This window comes from Momordica charantia (assembly GCF_013281855.1).
Source record: "Momordica charantia cultivar OHB3-1 chromosome 9 unlocalized genomic scaffold, Mcharantia_2.0 BLBB01000009.1, whole genome shotgun sequence".
NCBI classification, from domain to species: Eukaryota; Viridiplantae; Streptophyta; class Magnoliopsida; order Cucurbitales; family Cucurbitaceae; genus Momordica; species Momordica charantia.
The window spans coordinates 31905273-31926424 of NW_028275167.1; the positions used below are offsets into that span (position 1 = coordinate 31905273).

Genomic DNA, 21152 nt, shown 5'->3' on the forward strand with positions numbered 1-21152 from the left:
TTGAAGATCAAATCTTTAAACACTCAACAAAGGATGGAGATGTAAAGATTGAGCTGGGAGAGTTGTTCAACTTCATGAGCTAGAGAGAATTTACAGCAAGGAGACTTGATGACAGAGCAACACTTGATTATTGGATGAGATTCCAGGGGGCATCAGAAGATGGGAGGAATCGAGTTTTAAGAAGTTTACGGGTAAATATGTAATTCTGCGGTTTGTGACAGAACTCAATTTTGGGATTGTTTGAAGATATGATGGGATTGCCTGGTAAGTGGTAAGTTTAGCCGAGTCCTTCGCAATGGATACCCGACTTCGAAGCTTACTCCCTTTTCTTTTCTTACTTTTGGGTTTCTATTTCTTCTAAGATGACCTTTGATCACCCCTTGGTTGAATATACTTTGTCGTCCTTTACCTCGACATTTTTTCTTAATTTACTTGAAACCAATAATGCATTGCACCTGCACCCAAGCGAATCTCGCCTTCCCACTTCCATCTTTTACCATTGCCCTTTGACTTTCTGCTACTTCCCCCTTTTTTTTTTTCCTTTCGGTTACTGTTTTAGCATATTCATAGTTTTGGCAGTTTTGCTCATTAATTGATAGGTTATTTATTTTAAACAACGCATGGTCAAGGTGTGTTTCAGGATTTCAAGCAAAAATAGTCCATTGCTATGCCTCTTTGATGGGGATGTGTCGTATCACTGTACTGTACTTTTGCAACGTATTCTACTGCCCTAGCTAGCCCAAGCACAATACCTGGCCCAGATGAATAAGAAACTGAAGTTTTCCAAGTCAGCGGCCAGAAAAGTTGGGCACCAGAAACAAGCACTGTTGGCACTTTCACATGAGAAGAGATGGCATGTCACATGCTCCATGCCCTCTCTTTGAGCCAAAAAGAGCCACTCACTGTAATCAGCATTTAACCATATACCACTTTTTAGGTTAGCAAAACCCAGTTTTTGTCTTCATGGTTTTGCATCCATTTGAGAATGAGAATTTCTTGGCGATGGCATTCTCCCCCTCCATTTCTCATATGAACTTGGAGAACCTCGAAAAATAGATAGAGAATGGGATGCAGAAGAAGGAACAAGAGGACCCTGCAACTGGCGCAGGCGGGGCCTACTGCTTAATATTTTTTGAGCAGCAACGGTCAGCATCAATGATTTGTGTAGTGCCTCAACATGAGTATGTGATAAGTCTTAACCATCCCCAACCACCCCTTCTCTTTGCTTCTTTGCGATTGGGAGTCAATGTTGTAGTTTGTAAACACGAGCTCATAAATTCAACTCACCGCCCCCGACGCCACACATCTCACTCCTATGAAGACGCCTTTCACCGTGAGTTGTTTAACTTAACTTCTTTTTCTTCTCTTTCAACTTCAACACTTCTTTTAAGCTAACACCACCTAATTTAGCATTTGCATTTTCGGCGCAAATTTCCTGGGCTCCCTTTCGACCATCATTTTGACTAAATCCAAAACTCTCCATCCTAGCGTAATCTATTTCCATCTTTGTCTAGTTTAACATTGGTTTCTAATAGATGTCTTCAGCTGTATTCTTGATTGTATTTGTGCCTCCAGTCCTGATACCTCCTTGATCTTAGGTTTTTTTTTTTGGTTATCCGTGAGTGTCTGGATTAGCTTACACGCACCTCGACTAATTTCATGGAACAACTGTTTGACCCTACAACATTTGGTGTCGAGAAATACATGGGAATTACTAATTCTTAAGATAGGTGGTCATCATGGGTTTGAACTCATTCTCTCTCAATTAACATTAGTTCTTTTGGACCAATGAACCACCCATGATCTTAGGTTTTCTTATATCGGTAAAAATGGTGCTAGCGTAAATTCTTGAAATAAGCCAGATATAATATAGCGCATTTGATCACTCCCTTTAGGATACTTAATAATGACTTTCTTCTTTCAGCTGGTGGACGTGCTTCTGTTGCTTGCATTGTTCTGTCTTGCTCCACGGATTGCCAGGAGCAGCTCTTTTTGCAAGCTGATTAATGTAGCAGAAATTCGACCCCACAGTGTCTCTATTACTGATTTTGGTGCAGTTGGAGATGGCATCACACTCAACACAAAAGCATTCCAAAATGCTATTTTCTACCTCAACTCATTTGCCGACAAGGGCGGTGCCAAGCTTCTTGTCCCAGCTGGCCGTTGGTTGACTGGAAGTTTCGACCTTATCAGTCATTTAACTTTGTGGTTGGACAAGGATGCTGTAATTCTTGGTTCAACGGTAAGCTCTTGCATCTTGCTTGAATATTAGTGTCTAACAAGTGAATTTTGATTCATTACACCTAAATCATCCTCTTCTGGAAACTTCATTTCGCTTCATGCTTTGCTCAGAAGCTATCCCTACTCCTTGTGTCTGCTGCCCACCAAAGTCAATGATATCAGATTGATGATTTGCTCCTCAAGTCCCTTCGAATACGTAGTTGAAATCCTAATGAATTAGAGTTGCATGTTCAATCAGACTGTTGTATAAGTTGCATTAGTTCAATCCTAATAAGATGTAGTGGCATCTGATTACCTAAAGATGAAAGTTCCATACTTTTTTCAGATCTCTAATGACTGGCCAGTTGTCAAACCATTGCCCTCATATGGTAGAGGACGCGAATTGCCAGGCAAAAGGCATCGAAGCCTCATATATGGATGCAATTTGACAGACGTCATCATAACAGGTGGCCCATATTGAAGAACAGTTGTCTTCTCCGATAGTGTACTTTTCACACCCTAATCATCGTTGCTTTTTCTATGTGCAGGTGAAAATGGAACCATTGATGGACAGGGCAGCATTTGGTGGGACTGGTTCCATAGAAAAACGTTAAATTATACGAGACCACATTTAGTTGAACTTATGAATTCAACTAGAGTTGTCATCTCAAATCTGACATTCAAGAATTCACCATTTTGGACCCTCCATCCTGTATATTGCAGGTCTTTCCTCCTCGGGAGAAGCATATTGTTCTTTCTTTCCTTGTTTGTTCAACCTGATGCTTTATTTATTATAAAGGTGTGAAACTAAACTAACAAGCATGCAGAGATTTAGACATAATTTTTGCACTTTGAATGAACAGCAAAGTCCTGGTCCAGAACGTGACAATCCTCGCGCCCCTTGATTCTCCAAACACAGATGGTATTGATCCAGGTGAGGCATCATCTGTTCTGTTCTTGAAACTCGGTCAACTAATTCAGAGCATTCTTTAGTAGAAAATTGTGAGGCGCTACCCTACCCTAAAGATCTGCCAAAATTTTAGACTTCACTCTGCAAATGTGAACATGTATGGCAAGAATAGAAATATGGGTTTCATATATGTTATATGGCTTAAACAATAAGGTAAGGTAATTATTTGTCATTCAAGTATGATAAATTTTAAAAACTGGTACCCATTCTTCCAGAAAGCCAAAAGTTTAAATGTGATAAACCTTCAAGTTAATTCTAGGATCACCAGTGCCCCCTGCCTTTGTGTTACCTGGCATTCCTGTCTGTTCGAAGCTATATATTGTTATCTTAAACTTGTCATCTCCAGATTCTTCTGCTGAAGTGTGCATTGAAGATTGCTACATCAGCACAGGCGACGATCTAATTTCGATCAAGAGTGGGTGGGACAAATATGGAATTGAGTATGCTCATCCTAGTACAAATATTACCATTCGTAGGCTTACTGGGCAAACTCGAACTAGTGCGGGAGTTGCAATTGGAAGTGAGATGTCTGGAGGTATATCAGAAATTCATGTAGAAAACCTCCTATTTTTCAACTCAAGGATGGGAATCAGAATAAAGACGTCTCCTGGAAGGCGTGGTTATGTGCGCAACGTCTACATATCAAATGTGAGCTTGTTCAATGTAGATATAGCCATAAGGTTCACTGGTAACTACGGCGAGCACCCAGATTCTTGTTATGATCCCATGGCTCTTCCAACGGTAGAGGGGATCACAATTAAACATGTGAGTGGAGAGAATATTGAAACAGCAGGGCTTCTAGAGGGCATAGAAGGAGATGATTTTCATAATATTTGCCTATCCAACATCACGCTTAATGTAACCTCGATGCACCATTGGAACTGCTCGCACGTGCAAGGATTCTCAGACTTGGTTTCTCCAGAGATATGCCAACCTCTGAAAGAAAAAATCTCTCCCCGACACATTTTAGAATGTTATCTGCCACCAAATTTCTTGTGGAATTCGGGTGAGAAAAACAGAGGAGCTGGATTGCTCAGGTATATTCTCCGGGCATTGTTGTCACCATTCTTCTAATCATTTTGTAATTTGTAATATTCGAGTGATTGATTGTCTCTTTGATTGATAGATAAGTTCAAATGGGCTGGCTTCATCCGCGTGCCGCTTGCCTTGCCTAATGCTGAGAGGTGTGCGGTTGAGATGGCAGCACAAATATTATTTGCTTTTGTAATTTCTTGTGTGGAGCAAACTAATAACGGAGTGATTTATTAGAAAATATAAGGGTATGGCGTAAGGATTTATTTGCGTTTATTTATCTATTGTAAAATAACGGAGCAATCTGCGTCTATTGACCCCGCTCACTTTTGTGGATGATAATGTCTGAAATACTATATTCCAAAGTATTGAAGATTTCTTATATAATAATTTTAATATACAGCAGAGCGGTACATCAAATACTGTAGGGCGCTAAGATTTCTTTGAAAAGAATTCAAGAATAAAAAAGAACTATCTTGGGGAGGCCACGCTCCCTTCCTTCTTAATGATGGAGCATAAAACCTGCCTTGAAATGTAGGTCTCAAGCTCTTTGGACACCTCTGTCAACTTCAAGTCGAAATTGCTTCTGTACTTGTGCTTTGGGGATGCCGAAGTGGCTGTGGCTGAGGCTGAGGCTGGGACCATGTTTTGAGTGCTAGAGCAACGCCGCCTTGGGCTCGAAAAACTTCCCGGGGAGCCAGTAGGTGCCCTTCCCTTAGGCAACACCCCACATACACCTTTCGCATTCCCCCAGCATCTGCCCCTCCCATCTATACCGTTATAATTACCGGTACTAGTCATAGTATCGGTCAGTAGGCCAGATTTGGTCTCTAGTGGCAGGGGCTTTAGGTAATCGTGTTTAGATCTCTGAAGTCTTTCCTTGGCTTTCTCAGCTGCCGCGAGAGCCTTATCTCTGCTCAGAGTCATCAATTTCCATGGATCAATGCTGATACCAAGACCTTGTTTACCGGTGGATGGTGGCAGGGGTTCTGCGTCTATTCTTATGGAAAATTTTGCCGAGTCCTGCACGTACAACGTGGCCAGAGATTAAGGCATATCATTTATTTATATACATATGTGTGTGTGTGGTATTATTATCGGCCACCCTTCAAGACTGTAGCCAGTAGCTTAAAGTAGAACTACCTCTTTGACTTGACGCCCTTGGCACACGGCAAAACGTGACACCAAAGATGTCTTCTTCTCAGGCGAATCAAAATCTTCGTCTGAAGAGAAATCCAAATCCTCATCAAATGGATCTTCAATAATAGATTGGCTCTCCGCTTTCATGGCTAGTATGTAGTCATATGTTCTCATTCCCTGAAACCACCACTCCCAACAATTAGTGGTTAAATACATAAAACTGACTGGGCCTTAGACACCATAACCAATTCAAGTTAGCGGAAAAGAAAAATGCACCTTTTTTATGAGAACTACGTGAAATAAAAATAGTTGTCCAAGTGCTGCTGAGCCATACGCAGTCATAAAGACAAGAAAAACCTGTGGCATTTCAGAAATTCGATTAACTTGGGTCAAACCAGACTTGATCAAAAAAAGAAATTTAAGATAAAATTAACCGTAATTGTGACAAGCGCCTCTCTTGGAAAGTCTATATGGAGTCTTCGTCGCAGCTCCATTTCCATTCCTTTCTTATCTGCAAAACACCTCACAAATATGGCAATGGCCATCCCTCCTTCGATGGCTAGCTGTATCCGCCCAATTTGTTTGGTTAACCAGTTGTCCAGAGAAGCAGAGTTTTTCGAAATTCAGGGTAAAAGAGCAACTGACCATTAACAGCACGGATATCATCAGAAGAAAGAATGTGGTATAGTTCTTTTTTCCAACACAGTTGTTGAGCCACTGAAAAAAAAAAACACAAGCGTCCATCAGGAACCAAGAAGGCTATAGACAGAAACGTGTGTACTATTATTATTACCCTGCAATGGTGATCGAAGCCTTCAACGCAGCGGTTGCAGGTCCGACAATGTTTGCTGTGCCTCTGCACCTGCAGCGACATGGCTTAGATTGAATGTGGGCAGGACTAAGGACTAGTAATACTTATCCATCTGTGTATTACGTACCAGGAAATTACAAAGAGAGCAAAACGTTGTATCGTCCTCGTTATGGTCAGGAGTGACCACATCATCCTTGGTTACAAGAGGAAAAGGGACCAAAGGCTCCATTTGAGGGCCCACCTTCCATGGATCCAGATACTTCCTCCGAATAAATGTTTTAAGGATCTTTCTTTCTGTTCTCCTAAATTGCCTTAAAACGATTCGGCCGAGTATAAATCCAAAATTTAGCTTAGAGAAACTCTTGGATTTCGATTCCCTTTTCTTTTTTCTAACGCTGGTTTTGTCAGTTGGGTCAGTGGCGGTGCACCTTATGAATAGAAACATAACTGAAAGCACCTGAGTGACCAAACGGAGACCAGTAAAAAATCCAAATGACTTCGTGTTCGTGAGAGAAATCAAAAGAAAGACATCCAATTACATTACCACAAGCGAAAACAGTGTCGTAACTGTAATTTCGGCAATTCTGTTCCCCAGGAAAAACCCCAAGAAAGTATAGAACGCCACTACTAAAAAACTGTAAATTCCCATTGCCACAATCTGAAAGTTGAAGAAGGAAAAGAATCCGCATTTTAATTTGATGTTAAAAAAGAAAATGTAGCAGAAAGAAGAGAGGAAAAATCAGAACCTGTAAAGGATGGAGAGGGCGTTGCCAACCATGGCGTCTCATGATGTTTGAATGGGCGAGAGGAGAGGAGCAGGACGGACTCGGCGTTTTGATCCAAAGGCACCAACGGTCGAATAGCTTATGTGAAAGTTTGAATTTTGAACGGCACCATGCTTTTCACTAATGCGTCCATGGGCCCTTTGGCCCATTGGGGACTCTTTTGGATTTGGTTCCAGATATTCCTTCTCCTCGTCATCAAATATTCCTTCTATATATCCACGTTTCTCAAACTTTTCAGATTTAAAACTTCAGTTTAATTGTTTTCATATTACTCTCCTCCCGAAGAACCTATATCAATAGAAACCATAGTTATATCAGTGGCAAATCATATTAGAAGTTATATTGGTAGATATCATAGATATATCAAAAGTAAATCAATTGTATATCAGTATTATATCAATTGTATATCAAAGGCATATATACACATATATTAGTGGTAAATCAATAAATAGTAAATAATATAATCATATAACAAGTTACATTCGTAGATATTATAGTTATATCAATAGTAAATCAGATGTATATCAAGTATGTATCAGATATATATATATCAGTGTTATATCAATGACAATGCTATGAGGGTAAATTTGACATTTTATTACTGGACCTCCGTCTTTTCTAAAAAATTTGCTATATTTACAAATCTAAAATGTAGATGCTAAATTTGTTATTTCTTTAAATTTTTTTGCCAGACTTGTAACTGCCCCTAATTATTAGAGATAATGTAGATGAATTATTTTGGAAACTTATTTTCATAAATGTCTAATGTTTACAAATTTTACAGTTTCAGATTTCTAGATTTAAAATTTTTTCTAAATACCAAATTTACTCTTATTTATGGTATTTATATTTATTATAATTAGTCTTGTATTTAAATGCAAAAAATTAATATTCCAAATTTGATTTTGTAAACAGTAAATTCTTGTGGGACCTAAATCAATCATTCTCATACTCCTTAATATATATTCTACTGAAGAATGAAATTTATTACAAAATATTCAATTATTTTCATAATCTCCGAATTTACTCTTTAATATATTATACTGAATAATGAAATTTATTACAAAATATTTTTTCATTTCATTACAATTTTTAGTGAAATTTCAATATTGTAGTCCTTATAACATATACTTATATGGATATAAATAAATAAATAAATAATATATATATATATATATAAACCTCGGGATAAATAAACTATAGAAATAAATAAATAAATAAACTATATCCGGCTACCTTTTCATTTATATAGAAATATAAACTATATCCGGCTATAAACTTAAGCAACATACACTTAATAATGTGATATAAACTATAACCATTATAACATAGAATTATATGAAGATATAACCTATATTTGGCTATAAATTATATACGACTGTACCCTTCTACCATTAACAAATAAAACAAATAACCTACTAACCTTCCAGTTGGCGACTAGACAATGGTCAGGATAAACAAAGGGCTCGAATGGTCGACGGGCTGCTGACGACAAAAAAGAAACCTCGAGATAAACGAAGAGAAACAATAGACGAGTGATCGGAGACGAAGAAACGCAGATGGCGACTGGAGACGAAGGAACAGACAGAAACAGACACACGAAGAAGAAGAGTCAGAGGCAGGAGGTTTTCGAACTTTTGAGGATTTTGGGATTTTATGTTTTTTAATTTTGGAAAGTCCAGGTAAAATTCAAGGGATTTAGGATGTAACCTCCTAAGTAACCAAAAAATTTGGTGATGGTACTGATTGTTTCATGACAAAAGTGTAAATTACTTCAATCATAGCCTATCAATGTATTAATCCCTAATTATTATTCTTATTTATATATCATATAGGATAGTCATGAGTCATTTATTTCTTAAAATTAATTAAATTATATATATTTTTTATTAAAAAATAGAAAAAATTAGAGATTCGGAGTAAATTAAATTATATATCATATAAGATAGTGTAAATTTGGTCATTAAGGTCCAAAATAAACAATTTTAGTCCTAAAGTTTGAAAACTTATTATAAACATTCTTCGACTACTGGACGTTTCTAATTTGTTTTTCTTAAATGAAAATATTAATTTGTAAACAATTTTGTTATATGACATGACATTTTTTATTCCTTCTCTCTTCTTTTAATCTCTTCATATTTTTGCTACCATCCATTACCGTCACCATCTCATCTTTGTCCACTATCGTTGCTCGCCGTTCCAAATATGGAATGGGGGAGAGAATCTCCCTCTCTCGTGACTACAAACAATATCGTACTTTCTACGCCCTCACTATCGTTGGAGAGAGATATCAACTTCATTTCATTGATACAAATTAAAAAATTGAAAATCACTCCCAATTAAATTTTTGTTTGAAAAATAAGTTGTATTTCAATCTCTGTTTTCATAATCACAAAATACATCATAAAATGACAGTAATTTTTTCCATCATCGCTAAAATTACTCATAAAATTACAGTAATTTTTCCATCGTCGATAAAATTACTAGCAAACACACTCAATTTTAAAATATGAAAAAGATAGCTAACTAAACAAGATTAGGAAAAATAAAAATGTCGACACTCCCGAGTCCCGACCGCGGTGGTATTTCCGAACTCGCGCGTCGCACTCACCTTTCCCGCCTCTCATATTTCCTCGTTGCACCGCAACCCAAGTCTGAGTCTCATCTCTAAACTCTCGTCACCCCTCTCCGCCTTGGAGCGGAGTATAGTGATTTACCATTCACTTTTCTCAGAATAACTTGATGGTTTACATAGCGCGGATAATCGGAGTCGATCAAGCTGTTAGCAACTGTCCTTCACTGAGAGTCGTCTTTGTACTGGTGCGGACATCATAAGACTACTTCCTATTTTAATATGTTTGCTATCAAGTTCAATTCTGAAGCAACAAGTTCCGTTGATCGACCTCTCATCTAGCATTCAGATTGTGTTGAGATGATACGTTTAAACACAGTGTTTCAGCCATCATCTTCATTTTAGTTGATCGATTATGCCCCCTGGTGATTGATTTTTATGATGATCAATCACCAAACCTGATCTTAACATGTTTATGGAGGCATATAATTGGTTTGTAGCGCTTTACTGTGTTTGTTGTCTTCTATGGGTAATTTTACTGCGTTTGTTGATAGTTCACGGAACCGCCTTGTTTCGGAGCCATTTTTTCTTATAATCCCGGTAACATGTTGGTACTGTAAAATATATTCATATCATCCTCTTCCACCCTATTCGTCGTGATAACGAGATTGGCACCATTTCATCAAGTGAAACTAGAAAATCTTCGAACCTCACCAACACAACAACTACGCAGTTTTCGAACACCTCTAACTAGCTATCCGTCATTGAAAACCAAATGCAGACGTTCATCTTTATATTTTCCGCTTAATTCCTTTGTTTAACATTCATTATGTCTCTTATATTCTTCAAATTTTATCAATTATTGGTGTCTGTTTGATATTGTCCCAGAAAAAAAGATGACGGAAGCGGAGGTTGGTAGGCAGCCAAATTTGCGAGATGTAAGCGTTGAAACCCTTAGTTGTATTATTTCTTCAATTCTTTTCGGATTCAATTTTCATGTTCCTTAATAGACTACAAAATTTTTCCCATTCATGTTACTAACTTGTTATTTCATAATCGTTGGTTCTCGGTGCTGAATGAATATCGGTTGTCTTGTTAGTTTACAGATTTATTTTCCTTTTGCCCATAGGATATTTTATTGGTTATTGATTAAAGTGAAGCTCAACTCAGTTCTGTTGTTGAAACATTAGGTTTTACTTGTGTGGAATCTTAACTAGCAAAGCAGAAAAAGAAAGGTGTTATATTACTTTTGTGGGACATATTAATCAAACAGTTATATGATTCCAAAATTATTGCTTCCGCTTAGTCTTTGGCAGTTTTTAACTTTTAAGTTCGTCAATTTTTAATTAACTTACAGGAATTATATAAGAAGATAAATTGAAAGACATTAAATTAAGACTTATGGCATAATTATTATTGGCACCGATTGCAATCTAATTCCCAATGGGATCCTCATACATATATTTCAGGATCCATTGAGTGATTGCCGGAGTTTTGGTAGCAATTATCATCCATCAAGCCAATCGAGAAAGATCTCAATTGGTGTTATGGTAGAGTCACCAGCCAATGGGAGATCTAGAGGCGCAAAAGAACTAAAATCTAAGGTATCAAATGCAGAAGTTCTCCTTTCTAGTTTAGAAAATTCCACCCAAAGGAAGTGGAGGGAGAAAGACGCAAGCACCTTTGGTACTGATAAATCAAAATTATCAAAAGCTCCTCAACAATTGAGTTCTCCATGGATTTCTACTCGATCACTTAAACAAAGTGCACCTATTCTGGAAACTATAAGTGGAGCAGAACAAGTGGTCCATTCTCCAACAAGTCGTGGGAGGCAGAGTAAAAGTCATGGACTGAAGGAGCCACCGTCTAGATATCCTGTTTGTTTGTTTGCAAACCAAAGCTCAGTGTTCAAATCTGGCAACAGCAAGGAGAAGAACTTTGATGAGGTAAACTATCAAATGGAAGGAGGGAGGGAGGGAACCAATGAGGGGTTGCACGAGTTTGCATTTGCAACCATAGCAGAAGTCCGGTCAGACAAAGTGGTCATTGAGGATCAAACAAATAAATCAGAAAATAGAAGAACCGAAACTCTGAAAATGAAGCTTTGGGAGATACTTGGAACTGTTTCTTTACCTAATGATCAGCACTCCAAATGTCAGAATCATGAGAAAGATGCCAATCATTTAATAACGGAACAAATATTTGTTCAAAAGCATGATAGTGCTGTCAGATTTAAACAGAATTCGGATACGATTGAAACTGATTCAGAAGGTCCTGGTCAGACTTCAAAGAGGCCAATAGTTTGTTCTATAGCACGGAAAAGATCTTGCACTACCGTGAAATCAAGAAAGTCTAAGACCCCTTCATGTGACAAAGGGAAACGTCAAGAGGGAAATATTTTTGTCTTTGAAGGATGGCCTGAAGGCACACATGCTGATACCAACAGGGCTTCATCAATGTGTACAAGAAAGAAGAGTGGGGAAAGGAGTTTCAAATTTCAGCCACGTAAAATTTCCTTTCCTCAAAAGGACGACATTGGAACTTTTACTAAATCAGATGGAATTGAAAAATTGGCGCCTCAAGGCAAACCTTCTTCTTTTAGAGAAGTTCTGGGTTCCCATAGTTCTCTTGCTAACCATGTTATCAATGAAAAAGATGAACTGAAGGATTTGAATCAATTTCCACAGACAGACAAGACACGGTTGCCAGAGGATATTTACAGCCCAGCAGATTGTGACCAACAAGAAGACAGTCCATTCCTGAAGAAGGATGTGGACCCGCAGAGTCATATAGAAAGTCCAACATTTAGAATGAAAACGCCTGTCTGCAGTACGCCTAGTTCAACTCCAAAAGCAGACAAAATGGTTTGTGATTTTTCAAGTCCTGGCCTAGCAGAGGATATGTCTTTTATGAGAAATCTTTGTAGCTTCCGGAAGTTGCAGACTTCAGAAGAGGATTGCGATGGATCAAATGTAAAACCACACTCTTCGGTATCCTTGCCTATTGAGTTTAGGGTTTATCTCAACTATCATCTTCCTGAAAATGTCTTGTTTGCAGCAGTCTCTGAGCCTCATTGTCATGTCTCTATATTTTGTTTTTCCTTATTGACCTTCAGGAAGATGATGAAGAGATTTGGCAATCTCCACCGAGGAAAGCAGCAACTCGCTTAACAGAAGGAGCAGCAGATTATGGGTTATCTGATTCATCATTTGAGGATGCCAGCTCCGAGAGCTCAGCAGAAGGTTTCCCAGCTACTTAGTCCTATATTGAAATTAATTTACACCATTACTTTTTTATGTCATTGTTACAAGTGAGGCATGTACACTACATTGAAATTAATCTACACTACATCTCCTGCTCGATGAAAATGACCTACCGATGTTTTGTTTTCATGGCTTGTCCTATTCTGATTTAAGTTTGCATACAGATACTGGTTGTTTGATAAATTGTGTTGTTGGTACCACTGGAGAGTTAAAGTGACATATCTTTCATTAAGAAAGGTATCCGAGCTCCAGAACTCCATATAGGAATTTAAGTTGTTTGGTTCTTCTGGGTCTATGAAAGATAAAATGGGAGTTTTACGAGATTTGAAATTACCAGTTTATTTTCTCAGTTTGACGTAAAGGCTAATTAAATCTGCCTTGGATGCAATGAAGCTGCGTTTCACTGCTCTGATTCAGAAAATTTTTGTATTTTTCAATATTCTAATTTAGAATTTCTAAATAGCCAATAGGAGTAATTTTTTTTAATTTTTATTTTTTTTCACTCCTTTCAGAGTTTGTATCTTTGAACAATTTTATTCATTTTCATTAATCAATGAAAATTTTGTATCTTGTTCAAAAATAGCCAATAGGAGTAGTGCTACTCTGTAGGAGGCCCAATTTTATCACAATACATGCTCTATTAAGCGGCACATAGTAACCATTAACAATTATCCCACCAAAGAATCTTCCCTCTGCACTGTTATATAAAAGCTGATCCGAAATACCGCGACACTAAAATTCTGAACGGCCAGGTTATTAAGAAGTTCCAAAAATAGAGAGGTGGATTAGGAGCAAGAAAGACAAAAATTATAGTGGTTGGCAGATTGCCCGCATCCACTTTGAAACCAGCAGCTAGTTCTTTATTCAACTTAGGAGACTACTAGAACCACTTAAAGATACAAGGATCACACAAGGCTGAATGAAAAACTGAACTTCCTGTTTCCCTTAACTGCCTTGGAGAGGTGCTTGCTATGTTCATTAACATGCACATCTCAGTTCTCCTACGTCACTATGCTTATATCTCATATCCCTGATAGGATCTACACAAACAAATTAATCTGAACTTGAACGTAAGTTATTAAAATCACAGTCTATTGTATAGATGACACATCAATGTCAATAGGTTCAGATTGCATCACAATTAATCTTCATTATGAGTAGAGCACTTTGTATGGTCCGGAACTAATGCTTGTTTCTTCAATTTTATTTCCATTTTCCTTTTCATTCATATGAAATTTACAATGTGGATGTGTAGTTTCAAGTCCAAGAGATACACTCTCTCCAGAAATTGGTGCTATTAAGAAATTCAAGTCTATGCTTCATCCAGCAAAGAGGGCACGTACCCTAGCAAACCATGAATTCGATTGCACTGGTATGTTCTTGCTCTTTTTGGTTCTCAAACCTGTTCATCTTGCTTGCATCTTTATGCTTACAAACTTTTGTCTAAAGATGCAGACGTAAGCATGAAATAAAATAGGTAGACAAACATATGCATGCGTAAATTTAATGCTTCTCCACCTCTATGAACAATGGGCAGGGCCTGGAGGAAGTACTTGGACTGAGGAAATTTTAGTACAGAACCAAGAGGATGGGCTTGCAAGGTCAGTTCCCCCCCTCCTAACACAATGAAAGTTTCTTCTTCTTCTTTATTTATTTATTTATTTATTTTTTTTGGGGGGGGGGGGGGGGGGGGGGCATCAACACATCTAAGGATCATCATATAAATTTTCTCTTTTATATTCGATTTAGGGCTGTGAAACTGTTTCTCTCAGAATTTGAGAAGCTGAAAAGTAAAATAGCATCAGTATCAATTGAAAAATCCTCAGAGATTTTGTTGTCAGCTGCCGAGAGTATTCATTTGCAGTTGCAGAATGTTGAGTCTCAAATCCATATGGACATGTAAGTCTATGGATTCACATTACTGGTTGGTGTTTACAAGATAAAAATTTCTAAAACTATGATTTGTGACGGTATTGCAGGGTAAAGCAGTTCAGCCTTGGTAAATCAAGACGAAAAATTATAGAAACAAGATTTGAAGGTAGCATAATTATATGATGGGTTTTTAATTAAAAAATCGACCACTTTCTCAACTGTTAAAATTAGCTTTATAGAATGGTTTTTAACAATGGTGAATGTAAGCCTCTTCTGAACTGGACCTTATCCATTACCTGATATTTATTGGGATGAAATTCTAATTTACGAGATTTTGTCCATTTTCACCTTGCTTGGGTAACCAACTTAAACATGTTCGAACTCTAGAGAGCTATAACTTTTTTGAATTGGAGTTTATGAAATTTGAATTCATAAATCATTAACTTCCTTCTCTTGCTGCCAAATGAACTTCCCAACTACATAAAATAAGTCCATCATATGTTCTATTTTTCTCCAAAAATCTCTGAAATAGGTTCATGGTAATCAAGGGTGGAGCCAAAAAAAGTTCGAGGGGAAAAATTTTACCTGCTAACTTTTGTCAATTCTAAAAATTTGGGGGGAACAAAGGAAAACTCCAAAATTTTAGGTATCTTATATATAAAATTTGAATTACAACAATCGTCAAGTTCAAAGTTTTTCAATGGTGTGCTCTTTTCAATTGTTTTGAAAATTACTCTCCTAGCATGATTTGCTCTAATTTGGAGGCTTTTTTTTTTCTTCTTATTTGTCTTCTATTGGCTGTCTTAGTTGTATCTTTCTCTTACTTTATGCTCTCTATTTTTATGTTTTCCTCACTCATTCGGAAGTTAGTATCTTGGAACATTTTTTTCATATATCAATGAAAAGTTTGTTTCTTGCTTAAAAAAAAAAGAAAAAAATTATGAACAAACTTGTCCTCTTCCATCCTTCTTCCCTCTGCCCCTGAGGGTAATTATTCTGAGACATTAGTGTCCAACATACTCGGCATATTTGGCCCAAATTTTCCTATAAGGCTTTATTTTTGGAAGATTCGTAAGCTCTATGTTACATTAAGTGGCTGCACATATTTGGCCAATGGTTGGTTTACACTATGCTATTTATGATATTTAAAATTCTATTAGAGATCAATTTCATTTCATGTTGTGCAGAGTAATTTCCCATCTTTCGCATTAGGTTCAGGTTTACTTTGCGCCGTATATGCTTGGACATCAACATTATAATTTTATGTTTTTTTGGAAGATTAACCAGTTTTTATTAAGTTCTATGTTTACAGAACAACAGCAACAGTTGAATCATCTCAATAGAAGGTTCAAGGAGGAGGTTAACCAGCATCTCCAGGATTGTAGGAATTCACTACAAGAATTGGAAGCACAACAGATAGAGTTCAAGGGAATTATGGAGAAGCAAAGTATGTTCTGTTACGTTGCTTTAAATTTTCTCAATTACATGAATTGCCTGCACCTGCTGCTCTCTATTTTCTTAACCTGTTCATTTTCTGCCTCTAATCATGATCTATGATTTGGGGCTCTGATACTTTCTTGGTACTTGGGGTATTTTAGAATACTTTTTAAAATAAATAAGAATAAAATCATATACTTGGAGAACCTTGTAAAAAAGGTCTAGTTTCTTTAATTTGTCTTGATATCATTATTCATCAGGCTTTTCTTTGTTTCTTGTTTTATTTAATCTTAAAGAGCCATTGCATTTTACTGTGCTTGGTGTTTGCAGAACCTTAATAGTGTGCTCTTTCCAAGCTTTTTTCTGATTATGCTTTACAAGATATTGTATGAATTGAGTGATTTTTATTTCTACCTTTTCGTGTTAATTTTACTTTGTGTTTTTACTTTTGTCTTTATCGCCTTTTTGGGCTTTGTCAAATCAATAACCGATTGATTTGGGAAAAAGAAATTCTGTCTCGCTTACTTTGAAATAGCTGTTCAGTGTGTATAGTGTATTCCTATTAAATCAAAGTAGTTTCTATCTTTGGAAGTGTCCATTAATTAAACAAGGGTGAGAAAGAAGATTATTAAATAACAACAAGAGTTGTGAAGAATAAGGAGCAACGAGGAGTATTACATTTTGTGTCGTTGGCTTGTGTGGACCCACACAAGTCAGTCCATCAGATCTGAATCTGAGAGTTGTGACCTTAGGATGTGTTCAAGTTCTCTGAAAAGTGCCAAGTACTATATCCTTTTTGTTGTATCAGATAAACCTAGCATTTGAAAAAAAGCCGAAGAAGTCACATTCAAATTATCAATTCCATTTTCGATCTTCATCCAGGAGTTCTCTTTTGGAAAATTTATTTAAGTGACACCGGACATAGAAGTTATTTGGGGAGAAAATTCAAGTACCAAAGTGTACTGGATTTGTTTTTTTAGTTCAACAAATATGAGGTCAAAATTTGAACCTAAGATAGTTGGTGCCTTGAACTTTAAGAAGTCAGCACTGCAATATTTGAACTTTCACTCTGGATCAAAATGACTTGGTACAAAGTTGAGGCATTCAGTCTCCTCTGTGTATTTTGGCAGCAGACTTTTGATGGGATTGTGATAGATTGGACATGAAAGTTATATTAGATGAGAGGTGGTTATATTATTTAATAATTTATAATTAGAATAGCCCCAGGCATTCAGTCTCCTCTGTGTGTTTTGGCAGCAGACTATTGATGGGATTGTGTATTTGGGGCAGTTGGCTAGAGCTTGAGGTCTCTTGGTCCTACTGGCTAAGCTTTGACTCCCTATTCTTAGAGAATAATAATAATTAGAATAGGAAGATAAAAAAGCAATCAATTTTATTTTTGGGTTTTGACTTTTGAGTTTGATTGAGAAGAGGGTACGGGTTTTCAAACTTTTTGAGATTACTTTATTGTAGTTTTTACTTTGAATTTTCAATACAAATTTTTAGTGTTGCAATTGGATTCCGATGTATGAAGAAATTGCAAAATATGTCATATAAATATAAAAAAATAGTTCATGCGAATAGCGCTTATCTCAAGATCCTTTTCTTTTTCCTGAATCGAATTATCTCAAGATCCTTTTCTTTTTCCTGAATCGAATTATCTCAAGATCCTTGCTGCTGTGGGCACAAGCTCATTTATAATATTGACTGCTGTTGCGACTGCATTATGGAGCATTTTCAATGGACTAGTCATCTTCGGAGATTAGCAGATTTAATTCAGTAATTTCGAATTGGAATATGATAAATTATATCTAAATGGAAAGTCAATGCGGTGAAAATCATGTATTCATTCTTCCTTCAATTGGAAATTATTGTTAGCTTTGTTTTTTCTTTTTCTTTTTCAAATGGAAACAAAATAAGTGTCTTCCTCCTTTTGAAAAGTTTGTGTCTGGAACATTATGTATAAATTTTGAAGAATCTGGTAACTTCTAATAGTATTTTGAATTCATAGAAGCAACAAACCGTAATACTCTCTTGCAAGTGGAAGAGGCAGTTGACACGCAACTCACAGATGCACAGAGGAGAATTGAAGCTATCCACGAGGTAGGTTCTCATTTTTTCCAGAGACGGAAGTTGGGACTTTTTAGAACTTTAAAAACATGTGTATATAAGATTAATTATAAAAATTTTCTTCCCAGTTTACTCACCTTTATTTACTTAAATTGACTTAATCGGAGTTTTGCCCTCAAGAAAATTTCTGGCTCCAGTCTGGTAAATTATTGCCACATAGTCATATAGCTGGTCAGATATACATTTTATGTTTTGCATGTTCACTTTATGTTAGAAAAATTGGCTATTTAGAGTGAGCTTTGAAGTATGTTCTAAGAAAAATAATTTTACATAAAACAATTTTTTCCCCAGTGTACTTTTGAAAAAAAAGGGTTCTATGTTGAGTAATTTTTTCTAGAAATATTCAAAATCATTCTTTTTGGTATCCAACCATTCATCATGAAAATTTTAAAATGTTTTTACTTCTAGGATGTTCAAAGCAACTCCAAATATACCATTAATCTACCAAAGTATCTTACACCATATCCGAGTAAAACTTACCAGGTTACTCTTATTTTTATAAACTGTTTTATGTGTAGAGATTTTAGTGGGTGGTCATTAAAATTTCATGCACATAATCAAGAATTGTTGCAGGTCTGGCTGTTTGGATTTTTGGCTGCGGCCTATCTTTGGTCTATCTTTTATTTGTTCCGATTTTCTCTACAATGATGTTTTATGATGGTATTAATTCAGTAACACTTTTTTTCTCCCTAAAATCACCGAGGAGTTCATATACCTGTTTACTTTCAATTTATTGCAGTCGGGAAGAGGGAAGATACTGCAGCTGAAACACGTGATAGCAATGTGCTTGAAATAGGAATGTTAAACTGCACTTTGCACAGCGAGGTATCCAGTTAGAGAGTTTGCCTAGGGCACATAGGATTACTATCCCCGTGCATCTTCTAGGTAAAAAGAACGGTATCCTTTATATTGCTTGGCAGGTTGCTTTTTATTTACGCTTTGTTTGTGCTTAACTGTCAGGTTAACCTAATTTCTTTAATGCTGTAATTGTATTTTTTATCCTCATCTTCATAAGCACCAGGACAACCTAAATATTGTTTTTGTCCTTTGATAAACCAGTACAACCTAGATTATCTACGAACCTAGCTATTTGGATGTTCGTGCATGGTTTGTATTAATCGAAATCTTAAACTCCATTTTTTTTATTTAACTAGAAACGAATTTTTCATTGATAAATTAAAACTAAAAAAAACTTCGTTCAAATATACAAACTCTTGAAAAAGTGAAAAAGAGAAGAGATAAAAACATAAGCGGAAGCAAAATAAGATTAGGTGGGGAAAGTAAAGGCTTCCCAGAACAAATTAGAGGAGAAAAATCCTCGAATAAATTTGAAAGAAATACCCATTGTGAAGTTTTGAATTTGGCTACATTGAAGCAATTGGATGCTGATCTACTCTTATTCTCGATGATCCTTTGATTTCTTTCAAACCTTAAGCCTACCAACAAAGCTTTTATGGCGTTGGTGCAAAGAAGATGAACTTTAGGAGAAAAAACCGGACACCAAGCAAGGAATACAAGTTACCCGGAACGTCTGAAGCAAAACTCCTAGCGATATTAAAACTGAAACTAGCCCCACCAACACCTTGCATATGGATAATGAAAGAAAAGGTGGGACAGAACGTTCACAATTGGCAGTACATAACACAAATTGAAGGTATCCGGAAGCAGGGCTGCGTTAGGAGGCGCCTTTTTTTTTTCTTTTTTTTAAAGCTCACCACTTGTATTGAATTTCCCTTGCAAAAGAATCCAAATGAGAGCACTAAGATAGCTGCATATGAAACATTGGACAGATTAGATGAATTAGTTTGTGACCTATACAAAGAGAGGAAACCAAAAACATTCTGGAGGAAGCTAGATCCCAACGTCTTTATCTTCTTCATTCGAAGTAGGAACCACATTATGGGCGGCCAAAAGATCAACGAATTCATCCAATTCAGAATCTTTCAAGAATCTCGAGTTTCAATCTTTCAAGAATCCACTAATTCATCCAATTCAGAACCTTAGGAGGTTCTAGATTTGATGAACTCCCTTATGACATTGAGTGCGTGCGCGCAAAAGGAGTTTCTTTTCTATGCTCACTTGGTTCAGCTTCAGCTATATTATACCCAATCTTTTAAAATCTGTTTATTAATTTTGGGACTTTAAACATCAAACTCAAGATTCAACCTTACTAGATTTATTATTATTATTATTATTTTAAAATATAATGTCTTGGTTTTTTATTACTGTCCCAAAAAGGAGATAATAATAGAGGTTAAATATATTTAATAGTCGATAATTTTTTAGATAATTTTCAATTATGTCCTTAATCTTTTTAAATTCTTAATTCTTAATTTTAATTTTATTAATCATTATGTGAAAACATAATAACAAGGTAATGCACCATGAAATTGTTGTTTTATTTAAATCGTTAGATATCACTGGGATGGTATTTGACATGAAAATTCATTACCGAAATCTAATTTTTTCCTAATAAAATGCATTTCTTCAAAGTAATTTGTCCAAGCAGCATCTCCCATTATCAGCTTAATTTTAGGGTAGGTTAATTAACTCTTTATACAAGTAATTCAGTCGATTGTGATTGTGATTGTGATTGTGAATTTCTTATCTTTGGTAGTTTTGACCAAATGAAAAGAATTCGAAAGTAAATGGAGAGGAGGATGTGTTTTAGAACGTGGCCACCCGTTGCGTAATTGAATATAGAAAGATCATTAAAATGTTTGGGCGTACTGCATAGAGGGAGAAATGTTATATGATAATGATAGTTTATTAAAGGCGTCAAAGGGATGGGCGGTGGCGGTGGTGAGACCTTGAAGAGGAGGGGACATCAGGAACAGGCACAGTTGCTAACTGCCAAGTGGTGGAAGTCCATAGGTCACAGCATATGCATAGGCCAACTGCGTAATTATTATTATTATTA

At 36.4% G+C, this 21152-nt stretch overlaps 3 protein-coding genes across 9 annotated transcripts; 2 read left to right on the top strand and 1 right to left on the bottom strand.

Annotated features, from left to right (window-relative positions):
• The first annotated feature begins 10 nt into the window (after positions 1-10).
• Positions 11-4590, top strand: LOC111019738 (Pectin lyase-like superfamily protein). 2 transcript variants are annotated; one of them, XM_022296170.2, is made up of 7 exons: positions 11-191; positions 1925-2242; positions 2567-2687; positions 2769-2943; positions 3084-3154; positions 3537-4227; positions 4317-4590. In XM_022296170.2, exons 1-7 carry the CDS (start codon positions 135-137, stop codon positions 4318-4320), a joined length of 1437 nt encoding a protein of 478 aa, XP_022151862.1. In that variant the 5' UTR covers positions 11-134; the 3' UTR covers positions 4321-4590. The 2 variants fall into 2 exon arrangements, with proteins under 2 accessions (XP_022151862.1, XP_087974259.1); XM_088118133.1 differs by lacking the exon at positions 11-191 and adding an exon at positions 771-1333.
• LOC111019737 (DHHC-type zinc finger family protein) lies at positions 4567-7077 on the bottom strand. Of its 2 annotated transcripts, none has more exons than XM_022296168.2 (9): positions 6920-7077; positions 6742-6831; positions 6301-6630; positions 6156-6224; positions 6008-6079; positions 5797-5925; positions 5639-5719; positions 5366-5539; positions 4567-5245 (listed from the first exon to the last, which is right to left on the bottom strand). In XM_022296168.2, the coding sequence occupies exons 1-9, from the start codon at positions 6959-6961 to the stop codon at positions 4694-4696; spliced, it is 1539 nt and encodes a 512-aa protein (XP_022151860.1). In that variant the 5' UTR covers positions 6962-7077; the 3' UTR covers positions 4567-4693. The 2 variants fall into 2 exon arrangements, with proteins under 2 accessions (XP_022151860.1, XP_022151859.1); XM_022296167.2 differs by having other exon boundaries at positions 6718-6831.
• Positions 7078-9489: 2412 nt separating this feature from the next.
• Positions 9490-20975, top strand: ASY3 (asynaptic protein). 5 transcript variants are annotated; one of them, XR_015787082.1, is made up of 12 exons: positions 9491-9778; positions 10419-10468; positions 11000-12520; positions 12646-12772; positions 14049-14165; positions 14331-14394; positions 14543-14692; positions 14773-14831; positions 15978-16112; positions 18114-18205; positions 18972-19117; positions 20850-20975. XR_015787082.1 is itself a non-coding variant. In XM_088117022.1 (11 exons), exons 2-11 carry the CDS (start codon positions 10427-10429, stop codon positions 19026-19028), a joined length of 2364 nt encoding a protein of 787 aa, XP_087973148.1. In that variant the 5' UTR covers positions 9491-9778; positions 10419-10426; the 3' UTR covers positions 19029-19309. The 5 variants fall into 5 exon arrangements, 3 of the variants coding, with proteins under 3 accessions (XP_087973148.1, XP_087973150.1, XP_087973149.1); XM_088117022.1 differs by lacking the exon at positions 20850-20975 and having other exon boundaries at positions 18972-19309; XM_088117024.1 differs by lacking the exon at positions 20850-20975 and having other exon boundaries at positions 11000-12502; positions 18972-19309.
• The last annotated feature ends 177 nt before the right edge of the window (positions 20976-21152 follow it).